The 18,624-nt window shown below is 33.4% G+C and overlaps 1 protein-coding gene and 1 non-coding gene across 2 annotated transcripts; one reads left to right on the forward strand and one right to left on the reverse strand.

The window, feature by feature from the left end:
- On the reverse strand, window positions 6,278-7,792 carry LOC109326371 (cyclin-dependent kinase inhibitor 7-like). Its single transcript, XM_019559060.1, has 4 exons — window positions 7,766-7,792; window positions 7,161-7,306; window positions 6,763-6,912; window positions 6,278-6,647 (listed from the first exon to the last, which is right to left on the reverse strand). The coding sequence occupies exons 1-4, from the start codon at window positions 7,790-7,792 to the stop codon at window positions 6,578-6,580; spliced, it is 393 nt and encodes a 130-aa protein (XP_019414605.1). The 3' UTR covers window positions 6,278-6,577.
- On the forward strand, window positions 13,132-13,212 carry TRNAL-AAG. The gene has a single exon. It is a non-coding gene; the product is annotated as a tRNA-Leu (tRNA).

Below are 18,624 nucleotides of genomic sequence, written 5' to 3' on the forward strand. Positions count from 1 at the left end.
AATAATTTTGGTGCGTTCAAATCGGCTTGTTATGGGACCTGTACTCTTGATTATTTTTGAATAGTATATTGGGAGGATATTGATGAAAGGATGGATGAAATAAGCATAAGATTCATACATTGAGATTGTGGACTTTGATCCTCAGAATCTGAGATTATAACATCATTCATCATTGTGCATTATTATATGTGATGTATATATTGTATTTATTATGCGTGTCTGTCTGGATGTGACATTCCGTGTAATTTCACGCCGTTAATGAGTAATATTCATTAGATGTCTTACTCCTTCTTCTTCTATTTGTGTTCGCATTGCGTTTTTTTCAGATGGGTTGTTCTACGAGGATTCAGAGTTACCGCTTCTCGATGTCCCAGGAAGGGGCATGGAGGATTGAGGAAGATCGGTACACCTACACAAGCCCTTGCGACTTAGATCTGTGTAGGGTACTTTTTGATATGCTGGATGTCTCAACTTTTGTGTAATTTCAGCTTGGGCGAATATTTTTTCCGCCTTGTATTTTGTATATATATTTTTCGTTATTAAATGAAGTATGATTCAAAGTTATATCGAGTTATATTTTTATTACATTTAGATAATGATGTTTTTGATTTTCCGCATTGTATGTTACTTAAAGTGATGTTCCGAAAATGAAACGAATATAAGGAAATAAATTTTATATGACATCATTATTAAAAAAAAAAACTCATTTTTGAGCCAGATTTTTGGAGTAATTTTCGGGGCGTTACAATAATCATTCACGCATTCACCATTTTTCATTTCCAGAATTTCAAAATCCCTACGTAGCCTTTGAAGTTGAGCTCGTTGAACTTGAGATTCCCCTGATATTTTTGTTTCATCAAATCCTAGAGTGCTTTGGAGGTGACTTTGTTGGTGATCATTTTCAAAATATTCTTGTCAATAGATTGAAACAGATAATTTTATGCCCTCAAGTCCTTTAATTTTTGCTCCTCCAAGGTTCATCATTCTGTTGCTGCTGTGAGTGACATTATTGGTTTAGGCTCTTCATAACCCTGCTCCACCATGCTCTAGTACTCATTTGACCTCAACAAGTTTTCTATAAGCATGGACTAGTGATCATAATCTCCATCAATCTTCGGAATACTGAGGAAGCTATTACCATCAGCCATGTTTTTCACTCAGCTCTTCTCCCTTGTGCTTTTTTAAGTATCAGACCCTTGTGTAAGCTTTGATACCACTGTTTAGATTAGATGATATCAATTGTAGTTCTTAAGCTTATCTTTATTCAATGAAATGAATGGCTTTATATAGCCAATACAATAGTAGAATAAAGAGTAAAAAAGAACCCATGACTATATCATGCCTATTTCTAAGGAAGAATAAAATAATTAAGAAATTATATCCCTGGAGAATAGGTTTATTAAAAACAAACAACTAATTCTAAATTTGATTGAGTTAGGACGTGTTCCACAAATAATGGCATTCTTCCAACAATAAGGCATAAAGCTATTGCATTTTCTATTGTTCTTTTGTGGATGAATGGTTTGATCAGACTAGATGTCCGGGTAAGACTTCTTCAAATGTTCGGGCAACAGTTCTTCTGGAATCTGGATGAATATTGACTTAGACCCATCGGTGGAGGTATCTAAAAATATTCTCTGACGATCAAGTCTGTAAGACTGAAGTGGTAATACTTGGGAGAAATAAATGAGAGGTAAGAGGTAGGTAGAGAATAATAATGACAAATGATAAGTTCTACGTTATGAGGAAATAATAATACCTCATATTGGGGATACCCCCATTTATAATGGTTGAGGTGGATGACGTGGCTCTAGAGGATACTGTTAGTAATGCCAACCACTATGGCTTGTCAAAGGCTGATTTTCCCATGTCAGATGACTTTGGTAAGATCATACTTTGTGCATAGTTGACTTATAGCATGTGATAGGTCTAATAGTTGTATTGTAGTTTGTCCTTATCATGTTGGCATGTGTAGGTGGGATTGCAGGCGATGTGTCAAGCAGAAGTGGTCCTGAAGCTGACCAATCGGGCCCGTTCAATGGGCATGTAAAATCCCATGACTGTTTTGTTCGAATCTTGATCGGTTAGAAAATAGGACTATCCAAACAGATGAGATACTTTGATGATCGGGATCGAACAATAGTGATACAAGTTTTGGTTGAGAATTGAAGGGTAAAAATTTTGTGTTTAGATTTGTTGGTGAATTGGATAAACGGAAGAGAGAAGGAAGAAGGGGATTGGTCTTAAGAAATTAAAAAAAGAAAAATAAAATAAAAGAATTAAAATAATTAGATACATGTCATTATTTAACTGGTGTAAGAAGAGAAGTTATCTGCTCACACTAGAAGATACTTTATCCTCATAACAAAAAGAAACTAAAGCATAAGGGAAAGATTAGTAAAACAAATCTAATTGAGGCATATGTAATTGTTCCCATCATTTTGGCCCAACATAACAATACCTCAATTTATAAATGTTTTTATACTTTTTTTGTGTAACCAATGATACAAGTAAAAAATTAATTTTTTTAGGGTTTGGTTATCTCTATCAATAAGTATCGCTATCTGAAATTTAATCTTTGACCTTTACCATAGTAAAATATATAAAGATCTAGTGGGTAGAAAAATATGCTTTAAATTGGTTGCTGAATTTGTTTTTTACGTTTTATTTTCAACTTTTAACATTCCAACCAACAACCTCAATCCATTATGGTATACAATAATGATTATCTAATATTAAGACATAATATAATAAATCTTGACGACTCAATTTTGCATTATTGTTAGTGTTGGAATATGATTTGTTGAAAATCATTAATGAGAACTTTTGGGTATGAAATCTAAAAAACTCTCAAGTCTCATATAGAAAGTTTTGAAAAAAGAAACAACTTTCAAGTCACACATTGGAGAAATGAGGAACATGGAAAAAATCCTATGTTATAAATACAGGCATTCTCCACTCATTATAACTCGCCCTAAGTTGAATGCATTTTCATTCAACTTTTTTTTCTCCATCATATTTTCTGCCGATGCATTTCCGGCAAACTTCTCCTCATTTCTTTACGTGGCACTAAGAAATGACACATGTAATCATATTGTGTGAATTTCAAGAACAGACACTCATAGTCAGTATTCGGGGAAAAGAATATCACATGTAGTCATATTATGGACATTTCGAGAACTGATACTGGTAGTCAGTATTGTGGGGAAAAAGTGGCATTGGTAGCCATATTGCGGATATTTCGAGAATTGGCACCAGTAGCCATATTGTGGTGGGTGTATTCGAGATCGGTTTTTACAGTGCAGTAAAAATTTGATACCAGATATCTGAGTTATTTTATCTTGGGGACGGCGTAGTTGATAGTCTACTTGCACATTTTGGACAGTATCATGAAACATCTTAAAGAGAGTGACATGATCGTGATGCAGCGAGTAAGTATTATTTTGTGCTATTTAGAATTATTACAAGCTACAATAACAACAATTAGGATTAGAAGATAAATACACTTTTAATTTTAATCATGAGTATATTGATGCATTGTTAGAGGAACTTTTCTAGCCCATATATTCAAGCATTATCGACTGCATTTTTTTGTGATAAGGAGGCGAGTTAAAAAACATAATGTTTCATGTATATGTGCTCCTTGGTGTTATCTAGGGGTGGCAATACGGGTCAGCCCGGTCCGTCCCGACCTGGCCCACTTTTGGCCAGTCAGTATATGGGTTGGCCCAGCCCGACCCTTATTGTTAAAAGGGCTCAAAATGTAGCTCAACCCATATTTGGCAGGGCTAGCAGGCCGGAGGGTTGACCCGTTATTTTTTTCAAAACACACATTAAAACTTCTAGACAAAAATAAATAATTCAAACAATTCATAAATATCTTTTAAAACAAAAAATCACAAACAAAAGACACAATCTCATAATAACATATTGCATTAGTACGAAACTTGTAAATTCTAAACAATAAACCACCATAGTCTTGAACTTTTAGTCTTCTAGTTCACAATAGAGCTTATAACTCCTAAGTTTTAAAAAGTGTATAAGAATCAAAACTATTATATTATAAATCAATCACAATAAAGTATATATATTCATCCATTTAATTTGAATTCGACTACATTAAAAATATAAATTGAAACTCAGTCGAATTCAATTAATTTTCCAAAAGGAATCAAAATCATTAGTTCAAATCTAATTTTTCATTTCAATTAATTTAATGTTTAAATTTGATTCAAACACCCCTAATTGTCAGTGAAATTCCGCCTTTATTTGATAACAAGTACAATAATTGGATAAGAGTGAAGATAATAGATAACTACATAATGAGATATTAAATGTTCATTTTATAAAGAGAAAGAAGAATTATATGCTTAAGCATCCAAACATAAGTTAAAATTGTAAAACTTTAATCTTAATTGCAATGAGCAACATAATAGACAAATGAATTTTAATCTTAATATTGTTCTACCGGGCCAGCCCAGCCCGGCCCTCCTGACCCGTCTAAAAAACGGGCTTCCAAATCGGGTTGAATACGGGCTTTTGGGCTTAAACCCTATCCGAACAGACTGGCCTGTCGGGCCAAGCCCATTTGTCATCCCTAATTTTAGGGATGGGTTTAAATTATGTTTCTAATCATCTCAACCCATTCAATGCCACACATTCTTTCAAAAAAATTAGAATTTTAATACAATTAAGAAAGCTTTTAATTATGAATATTATTTTTCTAAAATATACCTTAGTTTAAGTTTTATTTTTGGTTTTTCATATCTCTCTCATACCAATAGGTGATAGACAATATCACAAGTACAAATCTAAGCATGGACCATTCCCAATAGTATATATATATATATATATTAATTCACAATTTGAATTTGAGACATTATACTTGAAGTGACTCAAACCAACAACAATCCATTATTTTAATCCTATAATCTAACTACGTATAACAATATATACACTAAGCCACATATCAAGTGGATCTAACTTCAATCCATTATTGTCAAGTTATAGTAAAACCATGTTCAACATATTAAGTGGACCTAACTTCAATCGATTATTGTGAGATTATAGTAAAATGATGTTCAAACAAATAACATGTTTAAAATATTAGATCCCTCCTCATGTGATAGAGATCTATCCAATTTGGTATTATATATCTCATTTCCAACTTGGTTTATTAATTAGATTGCCATCTAATATAAAAAGATAAATTGTATATGTTTCCTTTCTTTTTTAAGGGAGGATTGTACATGTGTACATCTTGTTATAGGGTGAAAGAAAAGGAGGAAAACGTCCTAAAACTTGACAAGTTTCTTAGAATGAGGACCCTCCATGCTGATAAGAATCTCTCTCCAAATCATACATTGATTCTCAATGCAATGATTATAGCATAACAGAAAAGCAGCAGTAACAGCAGCATCTCAGGCACATTTCTGGTTGTAGAAGTATCGACTCGTCTTTCACTCTCTCCCTTTCATACCAAATCATCATCAAATCAAATCCACACGTTGCAGGGAATCTCAATATTCACACCATGTGCTGCAATTATCCTCTTCTGCCTTATTAATATTCCTAGCCATAGTACGTGACAAACACGTCCCTCATACGCTAGTACATAGCAAAACAATTTAATTTATTTCAAAAACAAAACGACGTACTAGCTTCTCTACCCATTAATGTGTGTCTATATTTAAATTTGAAAATAAAGGCCATGTACTTTATGGTATTAATTTTGGATTAATTATTAGCTAAGGTAAGTTATGGGAATAAGCATAACATTACTCTAATTTTTACTCCGGTGCCAATTTTGTTGTACTTGTGAAAGTAGAGTTGATTTGGTTCCAAGATTGGAAGACTCTACTCACATGGGAGAGGGATAATATGATCAGCTTTTCCACCCACTGAAAACAAGTGCCCCAAATTTACACGGCATGGTGCGTGTACCAGCCCCTCCCACGCCTAACAATGAAACAAAACCACCACCCTCCTCCGTCCTCTCCATAATTACATGGTTTGATCAACAGCATAGAATCGGATACCGTACACGTAGCTCCTCCACCTTCATTTCTCCCATTTTTACTTTATGCTAGTTTATCTTCTTCTTTGTGTTGCTGTAAGCTTCTCTTTCCGTTTTCTTTGACAGTTAATATGCATGTGAAATTCCAAATAAAAAAATGAAAAGTAAGGTACAACCATACAATCACTGATTTTCTTGTACCTCTCTAACGAGAAAATTAAAACAAAGAAAAGCACACGATTTTTAAGGGAGCTAATGTTATTGAACCGTTTGTTCTTGACTAAGGGAATTTAATTACATAACTGAGCGTAAGCTAGCTTTAGAAGGAACAAACGGAGCTGAATTTTCTTCTTCTTCACCTTAATTTAAGCACAGATTTTTTTTTAAAAAAAACTGTAAACCAAACAAAAGAGTCCTGACTGGCGAAAAAGATAAGATAAGATTGAAAACAAGATACCTAATCTAAAAGTAAGAATAAAAACAGCTAAGTGGCATGTTATGAATCCATCAGTGTCTTCTTCTTCCTTGGCGAGGACAAAAGCCAAAAGGGAATGAATACTTTTATGGCTTCAACTGAACCCACTCGTAGCGTCCTTCCAAAGGCACGTCTTTCACTATATCATAATTATATCTGCAATGATTTTATATTTTTAGATATATCATTTATTAATCACAATAATTTAGATGTCAGTTTAAAATAAGCAAGTGAAGAAGAATTTCAGGTTGATATATAAAAAATAACTTACTTGTTCTGAAACGTTTTCTGAATGTCTTTCTCAGCGGTAGTGAAGAATTCGTCAAGCTCCGATTGTGTTGGCATATTTTGTGCCGTTGATTCAGAACGGCGAGAATTGGCTTCCACCTCTTGAAAATTTTCTCCAAGGCTCATCTCTCTCCTGCACAAAGAATCCACACAATTTTATGTTATGGTTCCGTAAAGTAAACGAATAATTGTATACTGAATAGTGTTGAAATCTTGAACGGAAGAAATTGTGGCTGTTGAGACACAGTGACGCATCATTTATTTCATGTTTTTTAAAACTGAAATTACTAGAATTTTTTAAAAATTTAAAAGTAGAATTGAGAAGCAATTTCAAAATTTAAATGAAATGTATAAGTAATGAAATCCGTTGAATTCAAAAACCTCTCAATTTCTTCACCATAGTTGCACGTGGACGTTTCAACTTGCGCGCTCTCCACCTGCAACAAATATTGAATGCGTTGCAGATGGCGGTGGTTCGTCAGCAAAGTCTTGAGGGTGAGTCTAGGTAAGACGAGTGCCTTGTATTCCTGGATGAGGTATTCTGTTGGATCAGACAGTTCTCACAGCGTAAACTAGACGATCTCTGACAACCCCTCTTTGCAATCAGGATCAATGAGAGGGATGCCCAGAAAGTGTTTGATACGACACCGTCTTGAAATGGATAGTTCTTCGGAACAGATCGATCATATATCATTGCGAGGAATAATTTTGGTGCGTTCAAATCGGCTTGTTATGGGACCTGTACTCTTGATTATTTTTGAATAGTATATTGGGAGGATATTGATGAAAGGATGGATGAAATAAGCATAAGATTCATACATTGAGATTGTGGACTTTGATCCTCAGAATCTGAGATTATAACATCATTCATCATTGTGCATTATTATATGTGATGTATATATTGTATTTATTATGCGTGTCTGTCTGGATGTGACATTCCGTGTAATTTCACGCCGTTAATGAGTAATATTCATTAGATGTCTTACTCCTTCTTCTTCTATTTGTGTTCGCATTGCGTTTTTTTCAGATGGGTTGTTCTACGAGGATTCAGAGTTACCGCTTCTCGATGTCCCAGGAAGGGGCATGGAGGATTGAGGAAGATCGGTACACCTACACAAGCCCTTGCGACTTAGATCTGTGTAGGGTACTTTTTGATATGCTGGATGTCTCAACTTTTGTGTAATTTCAGCTTGGGCGAATATTTTTTCCGCCTTGTATTTTGTATATATATTTTTCGTTATTAAATGAAGTATGATTCAAAGTTATATCGAGTTATATTTTTATTACATTTAGATAATGATGTTTTTGATTTTCCGCATTGTATGTTACTTAAAGTGATGTTCCGAAAATGAAACGAATATAAGGAAATAAATTTTATATGACATCATTATTAAAAAAAAAAACTCATTTTTGAGCCAGATTTTTGGAGTAATTTTCGGGGCGTTACAATAATCATTCACGCATTCACCATTTTTCATTTCCAGAATTTCAAAATCCCTACGTAGCCTTTGAAGTTGAGCTCGTTGAACTTGAGATTCCCCTGATATTTTTGTTTCATCAAATCCTAGAGTGCTTTGGAGGTGACTTTGTTGGTGATCATTTTCAAAATATTCTTGTCAATAGATTGAAACAGATAATTTTATGCCCTCAAGTCCTTTAATTTTTGCTCCTCCAAGGTTCATCATTCTGTTGCTGCTGTGAGTGACATTATTGGTTTAGGCTCTTCATAACCCTGCTCCACCATGCTCTAGTACTCATTTGACCTCAACAAGTTTTCTATAAGCATGGACTAGTGATCATAATCTCCATCAATCTTCGGAATACTGAGGAAGCTATTACCATCAGCCATGTTTTTCACTCAGCTCTTCTCCCTTGTGCTTTTTTAAGTATCAGACCCTTGTGTAAGCTTTGATACCACTGTTTAGATTAGATGATATCAATTGTAGTTCTTAAGCTTATCTTTATTCAATGAAATGAATGGCTTTATATAGCCAATACAATAGTAGAATAAAGAGTAAAAAAGAACCCATGACTATATCATGCCTATTTCTAAGGAAGAATAAAATAATTAAGAAATTATATCCCTGGAGAATAGGTTTATTAAAAACAAACAACTAATTCTAAATTTGATTGAGTTAGGACGTGTTCCACAAATAATGGCATTCTTCCAACAATAAGGCATAAAGCTATTGCATTTTCTATTGTTCTTTTGTGGATGAATGGTTTGATCAGACTAGATGTCCGGGTAAGACTTCTTCAAATGTTCGGGCAACAGTTCTTCTGGAATCTGGATGAATATTGACTTAGACCCATCGGTGGAGGTATCTAAAAATATTCTCTGACGATCAAGTCTGTAAGACTGAAGTGGTAATACTTGGGAGAAATAAATGAGAGGTAAGAGGTAGGTAGAGAATAATAATGACAAATGATAAGTTCTACGTTATGAGGAAATAATAATACCTCATATTGGGGATACCCCCATTTATAATGGTTGAGGTGGATGACGTGGCTCTAGAGGATACTGTTAGTAATGCCAACCACTATGGCTTGTCAAAGGCTGATTTTCCCATGTCAGATGACTTTGGTAAGATCATACTTTGTGCATAGTTGACTTATAGCATGTGATAGGTCTAATAGTTGTATTGTAGTTTGTCCTTATCATGTTGGCATGTGTAGGTGGGATTGCAGGCGATGTGTCAAGCAGAAGTGGTCCTGAAGCTGACCAATCGGGCCCGTTCAATGGGCATGTAAAATCCCATGACTGTTTTGTTCGAATCTTGATCGGTTAGAAAATAGGACTATCCAAACAGATGAGATACTTTGATGATCGGGATCGAACAATAGTGATACAAGTTTTGGTTGAGAATTGAAGGGTAAAAATTTTGTGTTTAGATTTGTTGGTGAATTGGATAAACGGAAGAGAGAAGGAAGAAGGGGATTGGTCTTAAGAAATTAAAAAAAGAAAAATAAAATAAAAGAATTAAAATAATTAGATACATGTCATTATTTAACTGGTGTAAGAAGAGAAGTTATCTGCTCACACTAGAAGATACTTTATCCTCATAACAAAAAGAAACTAAAGCATAAGGGAAAGATTAGTAAAACAAATCTAATTGAGGCATATGTAATTGTTCCCATCATTTTGGCCCAACATAACAATACCTCAATTTATAAATGTTTTTATACTTTTTTTGTGTAACCAATGATACAAGTAAAAAATTAATTTTTTTAGGGTTTGGTTATCTCTATCAATAAGTATCGCTATCTGAAATTTAATCTTTGACCTTTACCATAGTAAAATATATAAAGATCTAGTGGGTAGAAAAATATGCTTTAAATTGGTTGCTGAATTTGTTTTTTACGTTTTATTTTCAACTTTTAACATTCCAACCAACAACCTCAATCCATTATGGTATACAATAATGATTATCTAATATTAAGACATAATATAATAAATCTTGACGACTCAATTTTGCATTATTGTTAGTGTTGGAATATGATTTGTTGAAAATCATTAATGAGAACTTTTGGGTATGAAATCTAAAAAACTCTCAAGTCTCATATAGAAAGTTTTGAAAAAAGAAACAACTTTCAAGTCACACATTGGAGAAATGAGGAACATGGAAAAAATCCTATGTTATAAATACAGGCATTCTCCACTCATTATAACTCGCCCTAAGTTGAATGCATTTTCATTCAACTTTTTTTTCTCCATCATATTTTCTGCCGATGCATTTCCGGCAAACTTCTCCTCATTTCTTTACGTGGCACTAAGAAATGACACATGTAATCATATTGTGTGAATTTCAAGAACAGACACTCATAGTCAGTATTCGGGGAAAAGAATATCACATGTAGTCATATTATGGACATTTCGAGAACTGATACTGGTAGTCAGTATTGTGGGGAAAAAGTGGCATTGGTAGCCATATTGCGGATATTTCGAGAATTGGCACCAGTAGCCATATTGTGGTGGGTGTATTCGAGATCGGTTTTTACAGTGCAGTAAAAATTTGATACCAGATATCTGAGTTATTTTATCTTGGGGACGGCGTAGTTGATAGTCTACTTGCACATTTTGGACAGTATCATGAAACATCTTAAAGAGAGTGACATGATCGTGATGCAGCGAGTAAGTATTATTTTGTGCTATTTAGAATTATTACAAGCTACAATAACAACAATTAGGATTAGAAGATAAATACACTTTTAATTTTAATCATGAGTATATTGATGCATTGTTAGAGGAACTTTTCTAGCCCATATATTCAAGCATTATCGACTGCATTTTTTTGTGATAAGGAGGCGAGTTAAAAAACATAATGTTTCATGTATATGTGCTCCTTGGTGTTATCTAGGGGTGGCAATACGGGTCAGCCCGGTCCGTCCCGACCTGGCCCACTTTTGGCCAGTCAGTATATGGGTTGGCCCAGCCCGACCCTTATTGTTAAAAGGGCTCAAAATGTAGCTCAACCCATATTTGGCAGGGCTAGCAGGCCGGAGGGTTGACCCGTTATTTTTTTCAAAACACACATTAAAACTTCTAGACAAAAATAAATAATTCAGACAATTCATAAATATCTTTTAAAACAAAAAATCACAAACAAAAGACACAATCTCATAATAACATATTGCATTAGTACGAAACTTGTAAATTCTAAACAATAAACCACCATAGTCTTGAACTTTTAGTCTTCTAGTTCACAATAGAGCTTATAACTCCTAAGTTTTAAAAAGTGTATAAGAATCAAAACTATTATATTATAAATCAATCACAATAAAGTATATATATTCATCCATTTAATTTGAATTCGACTACATTAAAAATATAAATTGAAACTCAGTCGAATTCAATTAATTTTCCAAAAGGAATCAAAATCATTAGTTCAAATCTAATTTTTCATTTCAATTAATTTAATGTTTAAATTTGATTCAAACACCCCTAATTGTCAGTGAAATTCCGCCTTTATTTGATAACAAGTACAATAATTGGATAAGAGTGAAGATAATAGATAACTACATAATGAGATATTAAATGTTCATTTTATAAAGAGAAAGAAGAATTATATGCTTAAGCATCCAAACATAAATTAAAATTGTAAAAGTTTAATCTTAATTGTAATGAACAACATGATAGACAAATGAACTTTAATCTTAATGTTGACCCATCGGGCCAGCCTGGCCCAGCCCTCCATGACCCGTCTAAAAAACGGGCTTCCAAAACGGGTTGAGTAAGGGCTTTTGGGCTAAAAACACCCATCCGAACGGGCTGGCCCATCAGGCCAAGCCCATTTTGTCATCCTTAGTGTTCTGATTATTTTGTTAAGGTCATAGACGAATCCAAGACTCAATTACAATGATACAAGTTCTATTAAATGGTAGAAATAACTCTTCTTAAATCACTTTTACATTACTTGCATGAATGGATTTGGGGAACTATATGCATAAATGGGTTTATGTATGCATGGATGTACTTATAGACGCCTTGGCTAGAAGAGTAAAAGCTGTAGGAACCAATTTTCACCCACTTCTATATAGATGGGGTTACTTGTCTTATTTTCTATATTTTATTGTGTCCCCATCCAATTGAAAATTAATATATATTTAAAAAAGAAAATCATAAAAACAAAAAATAATATTTTTTATGTTATTTAATAGAATTTGATTAACTTAAGATATGAGAATAGAAATATTTGAGGACAAATAATCCTAGTTCCTTCTGCATAGAGTTTTAAACAAGAATGTCAAATTTTGCAATCTATATCACATATAACAACTTTGGAGAGTTGACTCCTAGAATGTAAGACAAGTGCACATCACATGACTCATAATTAATGGAGACTTAAATATTTTTTACCTATTTGATGTATTAGGAAACAAGTAATATACAAGTTTATTATTAAATAGACTCATCTTATATTTACAAATAAATTATATTTTTATAGATTTTATATTAAAATTTCATATATAATAATAATAGTTATATTAAAATAATATAATATAAAATTTAATATATAATATAATTAAATAATTGGCCTATTAGATATAATAAGTATTTTAAAATCTAAAATTAAATTTGTTAAGTTAAATATATTTTTTAAAAGTCTTACTGTAACAAGTTTAAGAAAAATATGGCTCAATCTCACATGTCGAGTGTTCTCGCCCTACTTTTACATTATGAAGAGATGCATTCAGATGGGTAAATGATTTTTCATAAAACTTAAGAAAGTAATAATTATTAAGGAATATATTTTCGATGCACGCAATGGCTGGGATATCAAATGATGAATGCAGGAATGCAAATATCTATAATATTTGTTATTAAGTCATAAATGTTGCAAGCAACAAACATGTTGAGATGGCCGAGTTGGTCTAAGGCGCCAGATTAAGGTTCTGGTCCGAAAGGGCGTGGGTTCAAATCCCACTCTCAACAGATTTAGGTTTTTTATTCTCCATTTTCAAAGCAATTGGAGACATCATCGTCCAATAGTGAATTCAGGCAATTTACGATAAAACAATTATTCAAAATGATTATAAAGTGGGACATAAATTCTGTAAAAACATAATTTATGTTAATCTAATTTTGTTTTCCTTGCTCATAAAAAAATGCATCAAACAACTTTAAGTTTAAGTTGACATTTCAATGACATAACCTGAGACAAATTTCTTCTAACGCTCCATTTCATAAGAACATAGCATTTGACATAGGATTAACCCACGCTTTATAGCATCTTACATGGATTTGGCACTCCCACTGATTATTTACAACAAATAAGGAATGCCATTTTTTTCTTGTTTTAACGAACATGTTACTATATGTTTATAATTTATAATGCATTACACGATATAACAGGTTTGTCAATGTGTGAACAAAGCTAGCTGCCATATTTATTGGGTTCTTATCCTTTGAATCACAAAGAAAACAATGTTAAAATCCATACCATAATTTGAGAAAATTGCTTCACATTATTCTTCCGAACTCATCATGCATACAATTACAGATATTTCTAGTTCTTAATTGGTTTGAGGAACCTTCTAGATTTTGCTGAGTAGATATATTTTAGCTTGCCGTGAATTTCCTTCTCAAGACACTACTTTTGCCTTTAAAAAAACCCATCAATTTCACATCTAGATCATTATCATATTTCATTCTAATCAAGTGTAAGGTGATTTCCAAGCCAAGGTTTGATACCTCATCAATTTTCAAGTACTCAATAAATTTTTGGGTCACACATGTAATATTTAAATGTATATAGGGTCATTATTTTAAGTAGTCAAATTAAAATGATCTAATTCAAGTAAAATATATGGTTATAGATATAATTGTAAAGAAAATTATTGTGTATATACCAAAAGTTTTATTTCTATTTTATGATAGACAAAATTGAAATAAGAAAATGAAATAGCATCACCCTTCATTAAAGGTTATACACTTATTATAAATATGAGGTTATAGTCCCAATTGTAGACAAACATACAACAAACAAGAACCACAAAATACATATAAAGCAAGTCATTCTCTTCATCGCATTTGTTAAATTGTTCAGTAGAATGATTCAGTTTTGGTTATTTTTCATAACTTTCCTTTTTTGGTGTTTTTTGGTTTTAAAAACAGTTTTCTGTTTTGGCCGTTTTTCCTTTTTAGGAAAGTTTTTCTTTTCTTCTCTTTTTGGTTATGGATTCTTGGCTATATATCTGGTTTTCATTTCCTTTTGAAGATCAAGATTCATAATAAGATTTCTGAGTTATATTCATTGTTAAGCCTTGATTTTCTTTCACCTTATTCTTTTACATTGGTTTTAAGAGTGAAGGTTGTTCATTCCTTCTCTTCTTCTTCCTTCATTTTTCGGTTTCCATTTTATGCCAATGCCATCTTTTTAAGAAGGTATCAGAGTTATAAGCTTTGGTGTGCCTTATTCTTTTATCTCATCTTCTCCTCCCCATCGAATCCGATCACCTTTTGCAAACTCTTCAATGGCCACCAATGTTTTGAGTGATCCATCCAGTCCCTACTTCATACACCCCAATGAGAACTCTGGCTCTACCCTTGTATTTGTACCTTTAAAAGGAGGAAACTGCCATTCTTGGTCGAAAGCCATGGAAATGCCACTAAAAACAAAGAATAAACTCCAATTCATTGATGGTGGGTTATCAAAATCCCCAAATGATGACCCTTTATTTGCCACTTAGGATAGATGCAACACCTTGATTTTGTCTTGGATCAATCAGTCTTTGGATCCATCTATAGCTGAGAGTGTTCTTTGCCTAGAAATGGCCTTTGAAGTATGGAGTGACCTCAAAGAGAGATACTACCAAGGGGATATCTTTCGTATATGTGAAGTGCAAGAAGACCTTTATAGTTTGAGGTAAGGTAACCTTTCAATTGATGCCTATTACACTCAATTAAAGCATCTATGGTAAGAACTAGATAACTTCAGACCTATCACATCTTGTATGTGTGAATTCAAGTGTAAGAGCATTGTGGTTCCAATTGTAAAAGCTTATAGGGTAAGTGACTATGTTATAAGATTCTTAAAGGGATTGAATGAGCAATACTCGACTGTGAGATCCCAAATCACACTCATGGAACCTCTCCCTAACATCAATAAAGCTTTTTCCCTACTTGTTCAACAAGAAAGGCAACTGAATGCCCCTTATGAAGAACCTAGAATCTTGACTAGCAATACAGGTGAATCTTATGGCAGAGGAAGGACCAGAGGAAGGGGATTTCGAGGTCCAACTTCAGGAAGAGGAAGAAGTTACTCTAGAAGAGGAAATAATACAAGAATTTGCACATACTGTAACAAATCAAGACATATAGTGGATGTTTGCTACAAAAAGCATGGATATCCTCCAAGCTTCAAGAACAACAATAATGTGAACAACATCATAAGCAATGAAGAAGATAGTATCAATGACACTGTTGATACTGAACAAATTCAAAAAGATTCAGGATCAATGCCCTTTACTCTTGATCAGCATCAAGCCATATTAACATTGATGAAGCAAAATAATCCTTAACCTTTACACATGACTAATCAAATTAGTTCCAAACCATCAGGTATATCACATACTACACATAACTTATTCATATCAAAAGATTGGATACTTGACACTGGTGTAACAGACCATGTATGCTACTCAATGTCAAATTTCCAATCTTTTAAACAAATACCTCTAATTTATGTGAAATTACCAAATGGAAGTGATATTGTTGCAGTCATTTCAGGAACGACTCTTTTCTCTAATGATTTTCATCTTTCAAATGTTCTATACCTACCTAGTTTAAAATTCAATATCATATTTGTTTTAAACTAAATATGTCTCTCAATTGTGAGTTGGTTTTCTCAAAAGTGAAATGTTTAATCTAGGAACAGAAGACCTTGAGGATGATTGATGCAGTTGAGATTAGAAAAGGGTTATACATTGTTAATAGTAGTAGTTTGATTAGTAATGTTCCATGTGTAAACCAGTTTAATACTTACAAGAATGATGTATATGGCATAAAAGGTTAGGACACTTACCTCATGCCAAATTAGTGACTATGCAAAAATAATTTCCTTTCATCCCCATAAAAACCTCTACTGATCCTTGTGAAATCTGCTTTTATGCTAAACAAAAGAAATTGTCATTTCAACAAAGTGTTTCTGATCTTTGAATGTTTTTTATCTAATACATGTTGACATATGCGGTCCCCTATCTGTCCCTTCTATAAGTGGACTTAGATATTTCATAACTATAGTGGATGATAAGTCAAGGCACACTTGGATCTATATTATGAAACTCAAGTCAGAAGCCCCTGCTCTTTTAAAGGGTTTTGTTAATTTTGTAGAAACCCAATTCATCATCAAAACCAAATGCATTAGGACTGATGATGGGCTTGAAATCAAGCTCACTGAATTTTATGCCTTGAAGGGGATCTTACATGAAACTACTTGTGTTGAAACTACTCAACAAAATGGAATAGTAGAAAGGAAACAACAACACATCTTAAGGGTAGTTAGGTCCCTTCTGTTCCAGTCCTCCCTTCCAAAATGTTTTTGGAGTTTTGTTGTTAATCATGCAATATATCTCATCAATAGGAAACCTAGTCCTTTTCTAGCTCAAAAATCACCATATTAAATATTGTTTAAATATGATCCCAAATTGATGATTCTTAAAGTTTTTGGATGTTTATGTTTTGACTCTACTCTTGTAGGTCGAAAGAAGCTAGATCCTAGATCTAGAAAATGCATATTCCTTGGTTATAAAACTGGCACAAAAAGATATATAGTTTTTGATGTAAAGAATAGAGAGACATTCATATCTAGAAATGTAATCTTTTATGAACATGCTTTTCCTTTTATCTCCAATTCTTCAAACAGTGAAAATGAAGGTGAATTCTCTTTGCCTATTTCTCCTTATATGCCTTGTGATCTTTTCCTTGATTATCCCACAAATGATGAAATCACTATTGATAGAAATAATACTAACATTGAATTAATGCAGAGTGAAGTTGAGGTCAGTAATGATCATGTCCCATACAATGCTGATGATGGACCTATAAATGAGATTGGCCCTAATAGTGAACTTGACCATAGTCTTATAAGGTCTACCAGAATTAGAGGACCTTCTTCTCACTTACAAGACTACCACTGTCTATTGTCATTAAAGGCATCAACTATAAATATGCATAACATTAAATATCACATTTCTGATCACATGTCCCATGATAGACTTTCCAAAAAATTCAGACACTTTGTCCTAAACATAAACACACATACTAAGCCTTACTCATACGAATATGCCATAAAATATGAGAATTGGAAATTAGATATAGATTGTGAGCTTAAAGCTCTCATGATAACCACACTTGGATCCTCACCAAACTCCCTAAGGACAAGAAAGCTATAGGCTGCAAGTGGATTTTCAAAGTTAAGCATAATTTTGATGGGACAATAGACAAATACAAAGCTAGGCTTGTTGCTAAGGTTACACCCAAACAGTTGGGCTTGATTATTTTGAAACATTTAGTCCTGTTGTCAAAATGACAACAATTAGGACCATGTTTGCTATATCTGCTATTAAAAATTGGCACATCCATCAAATGGATGTGAACACAACTTTTTTGCATGGAGAATTATTGGAACATCTATCATGGATGGCACATCTATCTGTTCAGGATTCAACATTGGTTTGCAAGCTACAGAAATATCTTTATGGCTTGAAGCAAGACAGTAGGCATGAAATGCAACACTCACCTCTATCTTGACCAAATTTGGGTACACTCAATCCAAGGATGATTATTCTTTATTTACAAAAACTATTAATGACAGTTTTACTACAGTTCTTGTATATGTTGACGACTTGATGGTTGTAGGAAATGACTTGAAGGAAATCACCCAACTAAATTTTTTCATGAATAAGCAGTTCAGCATCAAGGACTTAGGTGAGCTAAAGTACTTCCTGGAAATGGAAGTGGCCAGATCATCAAGAGGAATTAACATATACCAAAGGAAGTACACACCGGACCTTCTAAATGACATTGGACTTCTTGGCTCTAAGCCTTGCTCTACTCCTATAGATCCAAATACGAAATTGTATGGCAAATATGTTCATCCCCTCACTGATCCTTGTAAATACAGGAGATTGATTGGAAAGTTGATCTACCTCACTCACACAAGGCCTGATATCTCATATTCAGTAAGCCATTTGAGTCAATTTCTTCCCAATCCCACTGATATGCATTATGAAGCTGGTTTGAGAATTATCAAGTACCTCAAACATGCCCATGGTCAGGGTATTTTCTTTCCAGCCCAAAACTCAACAAAATTGACTAGTTTTAGTGACTCAGATTGGGGGCTTG

This window comes from Lupinus angustifolius, chromosome LG14 (assembly GCF_001865875.1).
Source record: "Lupinus angustifolius cultivar Tanjil chromosome LG14, LupAngTanjil_v1.0, whole genome shotgun sequence".
NCBI classification, from domain to species: Eukaryota; Viridiplantae; Streptophyta; class Magnoliopsida; order Fabales; family Fabaceae; genus Lupinus; species Lupinus angustifolius.